Source organism: Rhinichthys klamathensis, unplaced genomic scaffold (genome assembly GCF_029890125.1).
Source record: "Rhinichthys klamathensis goyatoka isolate OS25496 unplaced genomic scaffold, OSU_Roscu_1.1 h1tg000504l_1, whole genome shotgun sequence".
NCBI lineage: Eukaryota > Metazoa > Chordata > Actinopteri > Cypriniformes > Leuciscidae > Rhinichthys > Rhinichthys klamathensis.
The window spans coordinates 1,179,800-1,197,500 of NW_026606985.1; the positions used below are offsets into that span (position 1 = coordinate 1,179,800).

The 17,701-nt window shown below is 45.2% G+C and overlaps 1 protein-coding gene across 1 annotated transcript in view; it reads left to right on the forward strand.

The window, feature by feature from the left end:
- Window positions 1–131: 131 nt before the first annotated feature.
- dennd2db (DENN/MADD domain containing 2Db) overlaps window positions 132–17,701 on the forward strand; it is a 26,962-nt gene continuing 9,392 nt past the window's right edge. The window contains exons 1-6 of the mRNA XM_056237908.1: window positions 132–255; window positions 1,539–1,634; window positions 8,166–8,332; window positions 8,416–8,528; window positions 14,793–14,862; window positions 14,940–15,017. Coding sequence (XP_056093883.1) covers window positions 204–255; window positions 1,539–1,634; window positions 8,166–8,332; window positions 8,416–8,528; window positions 14,793–14,862; window positions 14,940–15,017 — 576 coding nt within the window. The 5' untranslated portion in view covers window positions 132–203. The remainder of the gene's footprint in view (window positions 256–1,538; window positions 1,635–8,165; window positions 8,333–8,415; window positions 8,529–14,792; window positions 14,863–14,939; window positions 15,018–17,701) is intronic.

A 17,701-nucleotide genomic window follows, 5' to 3' on the forward strand; every position in this document is an offset into this window, starting at 1 on the left:
CCTACACACAAGCTCGTGTTTATCATAAGCACGGCGCGTTTGGCTGTGGGCGTGGCTGAGCGCAGAGACCCCGCCCCTCCGCTGGACACGTGTTTGATCGCCTCTGACAGGCTCTCTCTCTCTCTCTCTCTCTCTCTCTCTCTGTGTGTGTGTGTGTGTGTGTGCTCGAGTCAGAGATTCAGCATCAACAGACAGAGACAGAGATGAACAGAGAGAAGTGGAGGACTGCACAACAACTACACACTCCATCCGACAGTGAGTAGAAACACACACACACACACACACACACACACACAGATACCACACATTAACCATGGTAAACACATGTTGGTATGTTTCAGAGGTGTTAAGGTGTAATACTGAGCTCATGATGTTTTACCGCCTCAGCCTCAGAAAACTGCCATTTTTATGTTTTTCCATAGGTAAGTTTGTGCTAAAGTATGTAACTTTAGCACAAATGTAAGTGTGTGTAAGTGTGTGCTAAAGACTAAAGACTGAAGACTTAAAGGTTGTAGTCAGTGTTCGTAGGAAGTTTCTGAGCTGAAGTGTGTGTGACGGATGAACTGTCTTCTGTTGTAGAAGTGAGACTTGAAGACTGTGTGTGTCTTGTTTCTCTTTATCACACACACACACACACACACACACACACACACACACACACACACACACACACACACACACACACACACACACACACACACACACACACACACACACACACACACACACACACACACTCCCCCACCCCACACACACACACACACTCTCTCTCTCTTACACACACACACACACACACACACACACACTCTCTCTCTTTCACACACACACACACACACACACACACACACACACACACACACACACACACACACACACACACACACACACACACACACACTCTCTCTCTTTCACACACACACACACACACACACACACACACACACACTCTCTCTCTCTCTCTCTCTCTCTCTTTCACACACACACACACACACACACACACACACACACACACACACACACACACACACACACACACTCTCTCTCTCTCTCTCTCTCTCTCTCTCTCTCTTTCACACACACACACTCTCTTTCTCTCTCTCTCTCTCTTTCACACACACACACACACACACACACACTCTCTCTCTCTCTCTCTCTCTCTCTTTCACACACACACACTCTCTTTCTCTCTCTCTCTCTCTTTCACACACACACACACACACACACACACACACACACACACACACACACTCTCTCTCTCTCTCTCTCTCTCTCTCTCTCTCTCTCTCTCTTTCACACACACACACACACTCTCTCTCTCTCTCTCTCTCTCTCTCTCTTTCACACACACACACACACACACACAAACTTGTTCTGTTTGTTTGGCCTCTTGTATCTTGACTGGAAACAAGAAAATGAAAGCGGTAAATGATTCAGTCCTAATTTCCTGAGAATTTCCCACCAAGTGGAATTAAGTGATAAAGATCCGTGTCACAATCATTGTACAATAACAGTGCGTGTGTGTGTGTGTGTGTGTGTAGCTGATGTCCTGGCGTGTCGATCAGACGTAGATCTCGGAGCCATGAAGAAGATCAGCTCCATGTTCTCGACGCTTCAGGAGAAACTGCACAGATCCAGTGAGTCACACACACACACACACACACACACACACACACACACACACACACACACACACACACACACACACACACACATTACTGATAAACAGGCACACTCTTAAAGTCCACCTGTGGTGGAAGTCCAGCGTTACCAGAGCCGTCTACGGAGAGCCTGGCCACTCCCTGTTAAGTCTATTGTACCGGATCGTGGTTGCAGTTCCACCAGAGCTCCACTGGGGGCGATCGCCGAGTGCGTGAGTGAATGGGAGTCTATGGAGCTAGACGGCTAAATGTGTCTCTCTCACCCGATTGCCGTTGAGAAATCTCAGATTTGATTGTAGGTTTTGCAAGTTCAACATGGGTTATAGGTCGAAAGTTGAATGAACGAGTACGATTTCTTCCAGGTTGAGTTGTTGTTGCCCATAACACGCTAGCATTCTGCTAATGGTCAGTGAAGGACTGATTACGACACCGCTTGATGACATCGTGTTATTTAGTTTTACAGAAACTCTTCTAGCTCGTGTGTTTACCTGTGTCCGCAGAAAGTGCAGAGCGCGAACGCACCAGTGACTGAAGGATTGCCGTAAAGCAGTATCTCTGCTCGTACGATGTGTGTGACGTCATTGACATTTTAAAGGCACAATATGTAGGTTTTTTTCGCCACAAGAGGGCGCAGTTTCCAACAATAACACAGGCGTAGGTTGATGACGCAGTGATGAGCTGAATGATGGGACTTGCTGTCAAGCTGATGGATCTAATAATGTTTATGGATGAGTGCAAACATGTTTTTTAACATTACAGTGGTATGAAGCAGGTCGCGATTGCTAAAGAGACAGATATCACACGCGAGTCCCGCGGATATAAAGGAATAAGGACATTTAATTCTACCGAACTACCCGCGAGTGCTGGATTACTCACACAAGTCAGTTTATTAGACGAATTAAACTTGTGAGGTAACGCAGCGCTGCTTCACTCGGTCTAACGTTACACTATCACACTAAATGCCATTTAAATGTGTGCTGAAAGTTATAATGTTATACTACGTGTTAGTTCGTTTGCTATACGAAACTAGCAGTAAGCTAGATCAACATTAGAATAACATACTGACCATATTCTAACATTTCATCATGTTGAGCTAACGTTATATAGCATTGATTTGTTTTATGTACATTTGCTCACCTGTCTAATAAAGCTGTCGTGACTCGTGAAGCTCTGTCGAGTCCGAGTTAGCCGCGGACGCTAGCTCTCGGCATCTCAAAAACGCCACGCTGATGTTGATCCTCATTTTAGTTCTCCTTGTTTGTCCCAAAGTCTGCTTGCCATGGTCTATGTTTGAACGAAACAAGAACCGCGTGCCGCTAAACGTTACGCACTGCGCAGTTGTCCACGTCTGTCGCTATGGTTACGTCATGGCTATGGCAGTATGAACGGAAACCGAGGAAAGCGCGGATATTGCGTCATTGACAGGCGACATTTTTTTCCGGGACAGCCACTTATTTAAAACTGGAATTTCTCTGAAATAAAAAAATCTTTGGAGACTTTTGGGATATTGTAAGTACACAACTGCAGGAAATATATCACACTGTGCAAGTGATTTTTGGATATTTTATTACAAAATTCTTACATATTGTACCTTTAAAAGACTTTTTAAAGCAAATAAGTGACTAACACCCAACAATATGTAATTTCTTTGCATCTCCTTTCGAATACAACATTCAAATTACTAGACAAAAAATGAAATCCTGAGAAAAGTGTATTTTGAGGGGTATAGCCATAGATATCCATAATAAAGGCTAGATGTCTTACGGCGGAGTCTCTATCGTCATCACCGGCGGCCATCTTGTCACAGGCAAGGCTCTGTGGTGCCTGATGTAAGATGAGTGATCAGCACAAACACAAATACTCTTATCTCGTTGAAATCTTACAATCGGTTTGGTTTCCTACAAACGTTATTAACATGGCTATAATTCTGGATGATTATTTATTGATACACTTATTCATAAGTGTGCAGTGTCATAACTACATCTCTGACGTTTATAACAAACCAAACCGTTTGAAAATCAGTAGAAAATTTAGCAAGTTATGGTTATTTAAAAAGTACATGCACCATTAAAACACAATGTTACGAGTGAGCGAGCTGCCTGTGACAAGATGGCCGCCAGGTGCGGACGTCGACCTCCATCTAGCCTTTATTATGGATATCTATGGGTATATCTCCATAGACCTCCATTCATTCTGCACTCGTCCTGTGAGCGCCCTCATGTGGAGCCGGAGTGGAACTGCAACAGTTCAGGAGCCGGACGTTTACTGAGAGTAGAAGTTCTCCCCTTATTAGACACTCTGGTTTAATGTTGTTTATGTGTCTATGTGGTGTTTTTAATACGCTTTAAGACACACCATGTGTAAGTTCATAAGTCGACAGCATTGCTGAGTATTTTCTGCTTAAAACTGCAGTGAACCAAAGACAGTCTCAAAAACACGGTTTGAAATCGCTGGTGTTTCTGACGTCACAAACGACCTTGTAACCAATCAGATCAACGTGTGATCGTCAACCAGTGGATCTCTGAGCTGAGTGAGTGAGTGGAGGCGGGGCTCATCTGCATATTCATAGAACCGCGCATACTAAATGAGGCAAGGGTGTCGAGTTACATTCAAGATATTTTAAGACATGAAGAATTTTTTTGAAAGAAAAAACGTTTAAATATGTAATTTTGGAGATCAAAGACGAGTTATACGGGATAAAATGGATGACTTTAATAATCTATGATCGGATCATTATCACAGTGATTATTATGTTTCTATATGTTTGCCAACAGTTCTTCTGACCCTAACTGATGGAGTGTGTAGCTTTTCATTTCTTAAACACACATGTAGGAAGAACATCATGGCCGTATTCCAGCGATAATGTCAAGACTCGTCAGCCTCAAATTAATCATTTTCAGTGAGTTTACTTTCCCTAGTGTGTGTGACACTCTTCTGTCAGACGAACACAATCACATGCACTATGATACACACATGAGTGCACACACACACCGACACACTCTCAAACACGCACACACACACGCTCACACTCAAATACACACACACACATCCTGTTTCACACTTTCACCTTATCTCTAACCACATGTGCATCTTCAGTAAACACACACACACACACACACACACACACACACACACACACACACACACACACACTCTTTTATGATGGACAGATGCACTTTTATGATGGATAGATGCACTTTTATGATGGACAGATGCACTTTAATGATGGATAGATGCACTTTTATGATGGATAGATGCACTTTTATGATGGACAGATGCACTTTTATGATGGATAGATGCACTTTTATGATGGACAGATGCACTTTTATGATGGACAGAAGCACTTTTATGATGGACAGATGCACTTTTATGATGGACAGATGCACTTTTATGATGGACAGAAGCACTTTTATGATGGACAGATGCACTTTTATGATGGACAGATGCACTTTTATGATGGATAGATGCACTTTTATGATGGACAGATGCACTTTTATGATGGACAGATGCACTTTTATGATGAATAGATGCACTTTTATGATGGATAGATGCACTTTTATGATGGACAGATGCACTTTTATGATGGACAGATGCCCTTTTATGATGGATAGATGCACTTTTATGATGAATAGATGCACTTTTATGATGGACAGATGCACTTTTATGATGGAGAGATGCACATTCATGATGGATAGATGCACTTTTATGATGGACAGATGCACTTTTATGATGGACAGAAGCACTTTTATGATGGACAGATGCACTTTTATTATGGACAGATGCACTTTTATGATGGACAGATGCACTTTTATGATGGACAGATGCACTTTTATGATGGACAGATGCACTTTTATGATGGATAGATGCACATTCATGATGGATAGATGCACTTTTATGATGAATAGATGCACTTTTATGATGGACAGATGCACTTTTATGATGGACAGATGCACTTTTATGATGGACAGATGCACTTTTATGATGAATAGATGCACTTTTATGATGGACAGATGCACTTTTATGATGGACAGATGCACATTCATGATGGATAGATGCACTTTTATGATGAATAGATGCACTTTTATGATGGATAGATGCACTTTTATGATGAATAGATGCACTTTTATGATGGACAGATGCACTTTTATGATGGACAGATGCACTTTTATGATGGACAGATGCACATTCATGATGGATAGATGCACTTTTATGATGAATAGATGCACTTTTATGATGGATAGATGCACTTTTATGATGAATAGATGCACTTTTATGATGAATAGATGCACTTTTATGATGGACAGATGCACTTTTATGATGGATAGATGCACTTTTATGATGGACAGATGCACTTTTATGATGGACAGATGCACTTTTATGATGAATAGATGCACTTTTATGATGGACAGATGCACTTTTATGATGGATAGATGCACTTTTATGATGGACAGATGCACTTTTATGATGGACAGATGCACTTTTATGATGGACAGATGCACATTCATGATGGATAGATGCACTTTTATGATGAATAGATGCACTTTTATGATGGATAGATGCACTTTTATGATGAATAGATGCACTTTTATGATGGACAAATGCACTTTTATGATGGACAGATGCACATTCATGATGGATAGATGCACTTTTATGATGAATAGATGCACTTTTATGATGGATAGATGCACTTTTATGATGAATAGATGCACTTTTATGATGAATAGATGCACTTTTATGATGGACAGATGCACTTTTATGATGGACAGATGCACTTTTATGATGGACAGATGCACTTTTATGATGGATAGATGCACTTTTATGATGGACAGATGCACTTTTATGATGGACAGATGCACTTTTATGATGAATAGATGCACTTTTATGATGGACAGATGCACTTTTATGATGGACAGATGCACATTCATGATGGATAGATGCACTTTTATGATGAATAGATGCACTTTTATGATGGATAGATGCACTTTTATGATGAATAGATGCACTTTTATGATGAATAGATGCACTTTTATGATGGACAGATGCACATTCATGATGGATAGATGCACTTTTATGATGAATAGATGCACTTTTATGATGAATAGATGCACTTTTATGATGGATAGATGCACTTTTATGATGAATAGATGCACATTCATGATGGATAGATGCACTTTTATGATGGACAGATGCACTTTTATGATGGACAGATGCACATTCATGATGGATAGATGCACTTTTATGATGAATAGATGCACTTTTATGATGAATAGATGCACTTTTATGATGGATAGATGCACATTCATGATGGATAGATGCACTTTTATGATGAATAGATGCACTTTTATGATGGATAGATGCACATTCATGATGGATAGATGCACTTTTATGATGGACAGATGCACTTTTATGATGGACAGATGCACATTCATGATGGATAGATGCACTTTTATGATGAATAGATGATGCACTTTTATGATGAATAGATGCACTTTTATGATGAATAGATGCACTTTTATGATGGAATAGATGCACTTTTATGATGAATAGATGCACTTTTATGATGAATAGATGCAGTTTTATGATGGACAGATGCACATTCATGATGGATAGATGCACTTTTATGATGAATAGATGCACTTTTATGATGAATAGATGCACTTTTATGATGGATAGATGCACATTCATGATGGATAGATGCACTTTTATGATGGACAGATGCACTTTTATGATGGATAGATGCACTTTTATGATGAATACATGCACTTTTATGATGGAGAGATGCACTTTTATGATGGACAGATGCACTTTTATGATGGATAGATGCACTTTTATGATGAATAGATGCACTTTTATGATGAATAGATGCACTTTTATGATGAGAGATGCACTTTTATGATGAGAGATGCACTTTTATGATGGACAGATGCACTTTTATGATGGACAGATGCACTTTTATGATGGACAGATGCACTTTTATGATGGATAGATGCACTTCTATGATGGACAGATGCACTTTTATGATGAATAGATGCACTTTTATGATGGAGAGATGCACTTTTATGGACTTTAAAACAGAAACAGCCATTCACTGCCATTATAAAGCTTGGAAGAGCCAGGACATTTATTAATATAACTCTGATTGTGTTCGTCTGAAAGAAGAGTGTCATATACACCTAGGATGGCTTGAGGGAGAGTAAATCATGTTTGGGTGAACTATCTCTGGGTTGTGCTGGACTCTTGCAGTGTCAATCCCAGATCTTGTATAAATGTTGTGATGTGTTATTGTTTGCTGAAGTGGATCTGGTTGAGTGATGCGTTTCCTGTGAGGTTTGGCAGCACAATGAGTGTCTGTGAGCGTCGCATCGCTGTGGTTCCTCGCTGTTAAAGGTCTTGTGTGTGTGTTGTGTGTAAGGAAAAACAAATGTGTGTGTGTGAGTGTATTCCTGCAATCCGTGGCACCGTTGTGGTTTCTCTGCTGGTAAAGGTCTCGTGTGTGTGTGTGTGTAGAGCGCAGCGCCTCCGACCCCTCCACACCGCCGGCCCCGGGGCCTCCGCCGGCACCGGACCGCAGTCACACGGGTCAGCTGTTCTTCGAGTACCTGCTGGTGGTCAGTCTGAGGAAGAGGAGGAGCGAGGAAGCTTACGAGCCTCACATCACATACCAGTTCCCCAAGGTCAGACTCAGGGCGAGGCATCGTATCATCATCATATACATCAGTATATACTGACCAGTGTGTGTGTGTGTGTGTGTGTGTAGCGTGAGGTGATGGGGCGACGGCAGCGAGAGGAAGAGGAGAAGTGCATGAAGGCCGCTCATCTCTTCTGCTTCCCTGAGGGAATCAACTGGGCACCTCTGACCGAGTACAGCAGGTACACACACACACACACACACACACACACACACACACACACAGGGGTTAAAGTGGGCCGGAACAGTCCGGCACCTCAGATAAATTAATAAATAAATAGATTCATTAATCTCAACGAATCTCGCTGGTCCCGAGATCGTCCTCTCCTTCTCCTCTCCTCTCCTCTCCTCTCCTCTCCTCTCCTCTCCTCTCCTTCTCCTCCTCCTCTCCTCCTCCTCCTCTCCTCCTCCTCTCCTCCTCCTCCTCTCCTCCTCTCCTCCTCCTCTCCTCTCCTCCTCTCCTCCTCCTCTCCTCCTCTCCTCTCCTCCTCCTCTCCTCCTCTCCTCTCCTCCTCTCCTCCTCCTCTCCTCTCCTCCTCCTCTCCTCCTCTCCTCTCCTCCTCTCCTCTCCTCTCCTCCTCTCCTCTCCTCCTCTCCTCCTCCTCTCCTCCTCCTCCTCTCCTCTCCTCCTCTCCTCTCCTCTCCTCCTCTCCTCCTCCTCTCCTCCTCCTCCTCTCCTCCTCTCCTCCTCCTCTCCTCTCCTCCTCCTCTCCTCTCCTCCTCTCCTCTCCTCCTCTCCTCCTCTCCTCTCCTCCTCTCCTCCTCCTCTCCTCTCCTCCTCCTCTCCTCCTCCTCTCCTCTCCTCCTCTCCTCCTCCTCTCCTCTCCTCCTCCTCTCCTCTCCTCCTCTCCTCTCCTCTCCTCTCCTCCTCTCCTCCTCTCCTCTCCTCCTCTCCTCTCCTCCTCTCCTCCTCCTCTCCTCTCCTCCTCCTCTCCTCCTCCTCTCCTCTCCTCCTCCTCTCCTCCTCCTCTCCTCTCCTCTCCTCCTCTCCTCCTCCTCTCCTCCTCCTCCTCTCCTCCTCTCCTCCTCCTCTCCTCTCCTCCTCTCCTCTCCTCTCCTCTCCTCCTCTCCTCCTCTCCTCTCCTCCTCTCCTCTCCTCCTCTCCTCCTCCTCTCCTCTCCTCCTCCTCTCCTCCTCCTCTCCTCTCCTCCTCCTCTCCTCTCCTCCTCTCCTCCTCCTCTCCTCTCCTCCTCCTCTCCTCCTCTCCTCCTCCTCTCCTCTCCTCCTCCTCTCCTCTCCTCCTCTCCTCCTCTCCTCTCCTCCTCTCCTCTCCTCCTCTCCTCCTCCTCTCCTCTCCTCCTCCTCTCCTCTCCTCCTCTCCTCCTCTCCTCTCCTCCTCTCCTCCTCTCCTCCTCTCCTCTCCTCCTCTCCTCCTCTCCTCCTCCTCTCCTCCTCCTCTCCTCCTCCTCTCCTCCTCCTCTCCTCTCCTCCTCCTCTCCTCTCCTCCTCCTCTCCTCCTCTCCTCCTCCTCTCCTCTCCTCCTCTCCTCCTCCTCTCCTCCTCTCCTCTCCTCCTCCTCTCCTCCTCTCCTCCTCTCCTCTCCTCTCCTCCTCTCCTCCTCTCCTCCTCTCCTCTCCTCCTCCTCTCCTCCTCTCCTCTCCTCTCCTCCTCTCCTCCTCTCCTCCTCTCCTCTCCTCCTCCTCTCCTCCTCCTCTCCTCCTCCTCTCCTCCTCCTCTCCTCCTCTCCTCTCCTCCTCCTCTCCTCCTCTCCTCCTCCTCTCCTCTCCTCCTCTCCTCTCCTCCTCTCCTCCTCCTCTCCTCTCCTCCTCCTCTCCTCTCCTCCTCTCCTCCTCTCCTCTCCTCCTCTCCTCCTCCTCTCCTCTCCTCCTCCTCTCCTCTCCTCCTCTCCTCCTCTCCTCTCCTCCTCTCCTCTCCTCCTCTCCTCCTCCTCTCCTCTCCTCCTCCTCTCCTCCTCCTCTCCTCTCCTCCTCCTCTCCTCTCCTCCTCTCCTCCTCCTCTCCTCTCCTCTCCTCTCCTCCTCTCCTCCTCTCCTCCTCTCCTCCTCCTCTCCTCCTCCTCTCCTCTCCTCTCCTCCTCTCCTCTCCTCCTCCTCCTCCTCTCCTCCTCCTCCTCTCCTCTCCTCCTCCTCCTCCTCTCCTCTCCTCCTCTCCGCTGAACGCCAGCGGTCACACATGTGTGAAATGCACTCGCTGGTTGAGCGCCGTAAAGTTAGTTTTAGGTTCGATATTTCGCCGGACAATAGTTTTCTCTTGCCACTGTTCTAGAGGGTCGGCAGGCTTACAAAGATATCAATAGCAGAATTAGTTTTAACATTATATATCCATTGTATATCGACATTAAATATTCGTTCAAAATCACCTACGTGCATTAATGCTGCATATCTATACCTGAGAATGCTTTACGTGCTTCCACAGCGCATGAGGGAACGTCTGCCAGTCACACCAACAGCGGTGAACGAAGCCTATAGTTTCTATAGAAGAAGGTTAGAAGAAAATTAAAATTCGAAGGTTCCTATTGGCAATGACCTGGTAGCCTGGAGTAAATGAACCTATCTAAGAAAATTATTCATAAAACTTCATATCAGTTGAGCCTGTGTTTACTTTCTTCACTGACACAGACGAAAATGAAAAGACTATCAGTCAAAGTTCAGCTTTAGGAGAGAATGAGGAGATAGCAGGTGTTGACAAATAATCTAATGCCCACTGACAGGGGGTTCAAGCTGTTTGTTATCCATTTCTTTGGCCTTCAGAAGTCCTAAACTGCACATATGGAGGTCAGAGTCCAGATAGTCCATATTGTCTCATGACCCCAAAACCCCCTCACATTTTTGTCCCAGTGTTCAACAATTTTAACATAGTATCGTCATCATATCAGTAGATGGACCCAAATAAAACCATTAAAATATCAAATAAATAAGTATTGTGATACTTGGTGCCACAGTGACACTCTTGTTCCAAAAAGCATTGCTATAACACGACACTCAATATGTTGTCCCACGGCGAGTCATTTTTCCCTGTTGGACCTACACACAGTTTGAGGGTTCCCCCACCTGCCAAATCACACTTTAACCACTGCACACACACTCGCACATACTCACACACACACTCGCACATACTCACACACACACACACACACTCTCTCAAACACACACACTCTCAAACACACACACACACACACATCCTGTTTCACACTTTCACCTTGTCTCTAACCACATGTTCATCTTCACACTTTTGCACACTTATAGCTGATGGAAAAACATACAAACATCTACAGGATGTGTGTGTGTGTGTGTGTGTGTGTGTGTGTGTGTGTTTATGCTCATTTTGTGTTTGATCAAACACCTCTGACTATGCCTGGCAACCAGCCAGTACACCATAGCAACATGCTGTAATCACTCCAAACACAGAAAACACCCTCGCATCCAATTCTGGTTGATGAAGAATCATGAATCTCTTGACTATAAATCAATATAAATCTCTGATTAAATCATTTGCTGAATCAATCTCCCGATGATTCTTTAAATGAATTTTCTGCATGACTCTTAAATAATAATAATAAACTTTATTTTATATAGCGCCTTTAAAAAGTATCTCAAAGCGCTTAACAAGAATAAAAACATAAAACATACAATTAAACAAACTATGCATTTCTGACAGAAAAACGTAATAAAATACAAAAATAAATAAAAATAAAAACATTATGAAAATATAGGATTAATAATAATAAGACAATTATAAACAATTATGTAAAAGCTACCCTAAACAAATAAGTTTTAAGTGATGTTTTAAAAACACTAAGAGATTTGGCTTGCCTAATCTCAACAGGCAGGGAATTCCAAAGTTTTGGAGCATTCGACGAGAAGGCCCTATCTCACCCATGGATTTTAGTCGGGTATGCGGAACAATTAAAAGGCCAGCTTCCAAAGAGCGGAGATCACGTGCTGATGTGTAGGGTGTTAAAAGTTCAGTTAGATAATGAGGTGTCAGTCCATGCAAGGCCTTATAGGTAAGCATTAAGATTTTAAAATCAACACGGAATCTGACAGGGAGCCGGTGTAAAGATTCCAGTCCCGGAGTAATATGGTCCCTTGTCCTGTTTCCAGACAGAAATCGAGCAGCAGAATTTTGTACCAACCGTAGTTCGTTAAGGGTAGCTTTTGAAGCCCCAGCCAACAGAGCATTACAGTAATCAATACGAGAAAATACAAAAATGTTAATTAGCTTTTCAGCCACTGGGAGTGACAACATAGGACGCAATCTGGCTATATTTTTGAGATGAAAAAATGATGTCCTGACAGTGCTCTGAACATGAGGAACAAATGTCAAATTATTATCAAATATAACCCCTAGATTTTTTAATTTAGCCTGAAAATTAAGTGTAGAACCTTCTACACTAAAAGTTGGGGAACCAGCCTTCCGTAGCTGGTGAGGTGAACCAATGAGCATTACTTCCGTCTTATCACTGTTTAGACATAAAAAATTTCTAGACATCCAATCTTTTATCTCAGAAATACAAAGGAAAGATGAGACACAGCCACATTTACATCGGGTTTTGAATGTATATAAACCTGGGTGTCATCTCTTTGAATCATTCAATCAATCTCTGAATCACTCTCTGACTAAATCTTTTAATCAATCTCTGAATGATTCTCCAAATGATTACTTTAATGACTCTTTGAATCACGGTCTGTCTATATCATTTGCTGAATCATTCTCCAAATGATTTTGTGAATCAATCTCTCTGAATCAATCATCAATCTCTCAATGTTTGTCTTAAATGATTCCCTGAATGACCCTCTCAATAGGTCTTTGACCAAATCTTTAAACCATTCTCAGAATGAGATTAATCTCATTCAGAGAAAATGAATCTTTGAATTATTCTGTTTGAATCTTTGAATCATTGTCTGAACCAATCTCAATCAAATGATCCATCAATAATCAAATGACTCTCTGAGTTACTCTCTGAATGACTCTCTGAGTTACTCTCTGAATGACTCTCTGAATGACTCTCTGAGTTACTCTCTGAATGACCTTCTGAATGACTCTCTTGCTGCGTCCCAATTCGCATACTATCCGTCCTAAATAGTATTCGAAAATAGAATTAGTACGTCCCAAATCGTAGTATGTTGAAATGAGTGTCCCAAAGAGACCCGGATGGTCTACTACAGTGCTTCTCAAAGTCTGGACCCCGGTCCGGATCAGAATCCGAAGTGCAGATCGTTGCGCACTCTAACGGCTGATATTGCCCACAACCCATCGCGCGTTGGACGAGGATTCGGTTAGAACTACAAACACGAATGAAAAGTGTTCAAAGACTACAGACATGGAGGACGCGCGAGTCCGACGGTTATGTAGAGAGGTTTAGACAAAGGGGTTTGAGTGATTAATTATCAGTATCTAACCTGACGAAAATGTATTTATTCAATGTTGTCCACATTATATTGCATCTGCAGCAGCATTGTGAACTTTTGCAAAGATACATTTAGCCATTAACTTTTAAATTAGGCCTATTATATATATTCAAATTCCAAACACACAAGGAGAGTCTCGGCATGAAAGACCCATGACTGGCAGATGAACGTGCGACAACATTTCTCTCTGAAATGGTAAGAAGTTATATTAGATTGAATGGAGGATTTTAACTGTGACAAGATGATTGACAGGTCAGTTTACGGTGACAGGATGCACGCGACAGATCTGTCCGTTAAAGGTGACGAAGTAGTGTGTCCCAAAGCTTGCCTACTCTTTTGCTACACACTCAAAAGTATGTACTTTTTCTTCACAAAAAGAGTACATACTTTTAGGGCGTAGTATAAGTAGGCGAATTGGGACGCAGCAACTGAGTTATTTTCTGAATGACTCTCTGAATGAGTCTCTGAGTGACTCTCTGAATGAATCTCTGAGTGACTCTGAATGACTCTCTGAGTGACTCTCTGAATGACTCTCTGAGTGACTCTCTGAATGAATCTCTGAGTGACTCTGAATGACTCTCTGAGTGACTCTCTGAATGACTCTCTGAGTGACTCTCTGAGTGACTCTCTGAATGAATCTCTGAGTGACTCTGAATGAATCTCTGAGTAACTCTGAGTGACTCTCTGAATGACTCTCTGAATGACTCTCTGAATGACTCTCTGAGTGACTCTCTGAGTGACTCTCTGAATGAATCTCTGAGTGACTCTCTGAATGAATCTCTGAGTGACTCTGAATGACTCTCTGAATGAATCTCTGAGTGACTCTCTGAATGAATCTCTGAGTGACTCTCTGAATGAATCTCTGAGTGACTCTGAATGACTCTCTGAGTGACTCTCTGAGTGACTCTGAATGACTCTCTGAGTGACTCTGAATGACTCTCTGAATGACTCTCTGAGTGACTCTCTTGCACTCTGACAGTGTTTCCCGATCTTTAAAGCGAATCCTCCTCTTCCCGTCTGGACGTCAGTAGCTTGTGTTGCGTCTCTGATGCCGGTTGTGTCTGCTTCTCCGCAGCGAGACGTTCTCGTTCGTCCTGACGGAAGTCGACGGCAGCCGGAGGAACGGATACTGCAGGAGGCTCCTGGTAATCAGCGTTTCATATCTCTATCATGAATATCCATCTTGTGTGTCAATGACTGAGGACTGTGTGTGTCCCGTCAGCCGGGCGGCAGCGGCGCTCGTGTTCCCGAAGCGTACTGCATCATCAGCCACGTGGCGTGTTTCGGACTCTTCTCGAAGGTAAAGCCACACACACACGCACACACACATTAGGGGCTTTCGCTTCGGGTAGTTCTAGGAACTCTGTTCTATGACCTAGCCACCAGGGTGGTTCCAGAGAACTGATGGTTCCCTCAGGAACGTTCTCTTTCATCACCTCGAGTTCGAGATCCACCTATGGGAAGGGCATCCGCACCTGACCTCTGCAGAAGTATCCAATTGCACCAAGTCTGGCTAGACAGACAGAAGTGTGTGGCCAATGCCAGGTAAGGCCCCGCCCCCTTACCTGAGAGCATATAACGCCTGCATGTGCTGCTGTTCTCCAGGTGACATTTGCTTCTCGCAACCTCTAGACTTCTTTCTCACAGCTCGTGGATTTGTTCGGACGTTCACATTTGTCTGCCAGAGCACATATCACTCAGCGCCCTCAGCGCCGCCAGGGATAATCACCCTTTCTGCGTGGTCTGCATGGGCCTCAAACACGCGGAGGAGGCACTGGAATTCCCCAAAAATTGTAGCTACTGCCTGGCGCTTCCCAAGAAGCTCCGGCGCCGCAGGCAAAAGGTGGCTTTCGTGTGGAACAGTCGAACTCTGACGGGGAAATGGCGACGAGATCGTGCACCCGGGGGACTCCTGGCCAGCGCCAGCTCCAGTCAGAGCTAAACCTCGAGGCAAACCACCAGCGCAGCACGGTAATCCCCCGCCTACTAAACCGTGGGGGAAAACATCCTTCGCCGCAGCCGCGCCCAAGAAACCCCCTCCCTCTATTCACAAACCCAAGCGGCCGGCCTGATGCACGGCCACGGGGGGCTTAGAGTCCATGATCGCGGACGAACAGCCCGCCGGACGCCTGTTGTGCTCTGAAGAGCTCAGACTTTTACACACAGGGAACCCCTCCTTAACAGGTTGGGGTGCCACCTAGGAGGGCAGAACGGTGACCGGTTTGTGGCCGAGCAGTCTACGGTCAGCGCACATAAATTATTTAGAGCTTATGACCATATGGAAAGCTCTGAATCATTTTCTGCCTCATCTGCAGGGACATCATGTGCTCGTACGCTGCGACAACACCACGGCAGTGGCTTACATCAACCGTCAGGGCGGCGTGCGCTCGCCGAAACTTCACGCTCTAGCTCACAAGCTTTTGCCGTGGAGCAGACGGGTTTTCCTGTCGTAATGTGCAACTCATGTTCCAGGCATTCTGAACCGAGGCGCAGACCTTCTATCAAGGGGAAACCCAACTGTAGATCTATTCGCCTCGCACGAAAACAACCATTGTCGTATGTTCTTCTCGCTGAAGGACGTGGACGCGCCCCTCGGGGTGGACGCACTGGCCCACCTGAAGTGCTGCTGTATGCTGTTCCTCCCCTGTTCCTGATAATTCCCACATTGGCCAGGGTGAGAGAGCAGGGCCTGTCTCTCATTCTGATAGCACCCAGGTGGCCCAGATCCCTCTGTTATAGGCCCAGCCGTGGCGCCTATTGTCCCAAGCGAACGGGGAGATTTATTGCCCACATCCGGACAAGGTGGCTCTCTGGACCTGGCCCGTGAGAGGACGAACCCAAGCGCACTGGGGCTTCCCCCGCGTGTGATCGCTACTATACAGAATGCCAGGGCCGTTTTTACACGGTCCTTATATGGTTGTAAGTGGCAAGTGTTTGAAGGCTGGTGTGATGGATGTGGTCTCACATCATATCAGTGCTCAGTTCCTGGTATTACTTGTTTCCTTCAAGACCTCATGGAAAAAGACAGGTCATTTTCCACAATTAACGTTTACCTGGCTGCGATTTCTGCCTGTCATGTGGGCTTTGAGCTCAACAGTCGGGCAGCATCCTCTAATCCGCAGATTTATGAAGGGTGCACTGCCCGTCACTCTTTACCAGTCGTCAGGAGAACTGTTCCTGAGTGGGACCTCTCCATGGTGCTGGAGGCTCTGTCTCAATATCCTTTTGAGCCTCTGGGTATCTCCCTATAGCTGCTGTCTTTCAAGACGGCTTTGCTCTTGGCCTTGGCGTCAGCTAAACGTGTCAGTGAGCTTCATGCACTCTCGGTTCATTCCTCATGCACTAAATTCTCTCTTAGTAGAGATAAGGTTTCCCTAAAACCAAATCCGGCTTTCAAGCCTAAATGCTTCCATGCGTTCACATCGGAGGTGTTGGCGCTTTTCACCCTCCACCTTTTTCCTCCCCGGAGGATCAGAGGCTGAACGCTCTGTGCCGTGTCTGTGCCTTACAGACATATATGTCCAGGACCAGTGCTTTCCGGAAGAGCGACCAGCTCTTTATTTCATGGGCGCCCCCTCACAGAGGGAGTCCCATATCTAAGCAACGCCTCTCACATTGGCTTGTGAATGCTATAGCTTTGGCATGAATCACAAGGAGTGCCGTCCCCAGGAGACATCAGAGCTCATTCCTCGAGGGGCTCAGCCGCCTCTTGGGCTTTGTTTAGGGGAGTGTCACTTCAGGACATCTGCTCCGCTGCCAGCTGGGCTTCTCCTCATACCTGTGTGCGTTACTATCGGCTGGATGTCACCAGAGTAGCACATTCTGTTTTGAGGATTGTCAGGATTGCAGGTTCATGATTATGGGACAGGCACCACCTCCCTGGGGCGACCGTCCTTCTTTGCCGTACAGGACCTCAATGTGAGTGTATTGGGCAATCTGGGAGCTGTCCATGTCTCTCCCATCGGTGGATCTCAAACACGAGAT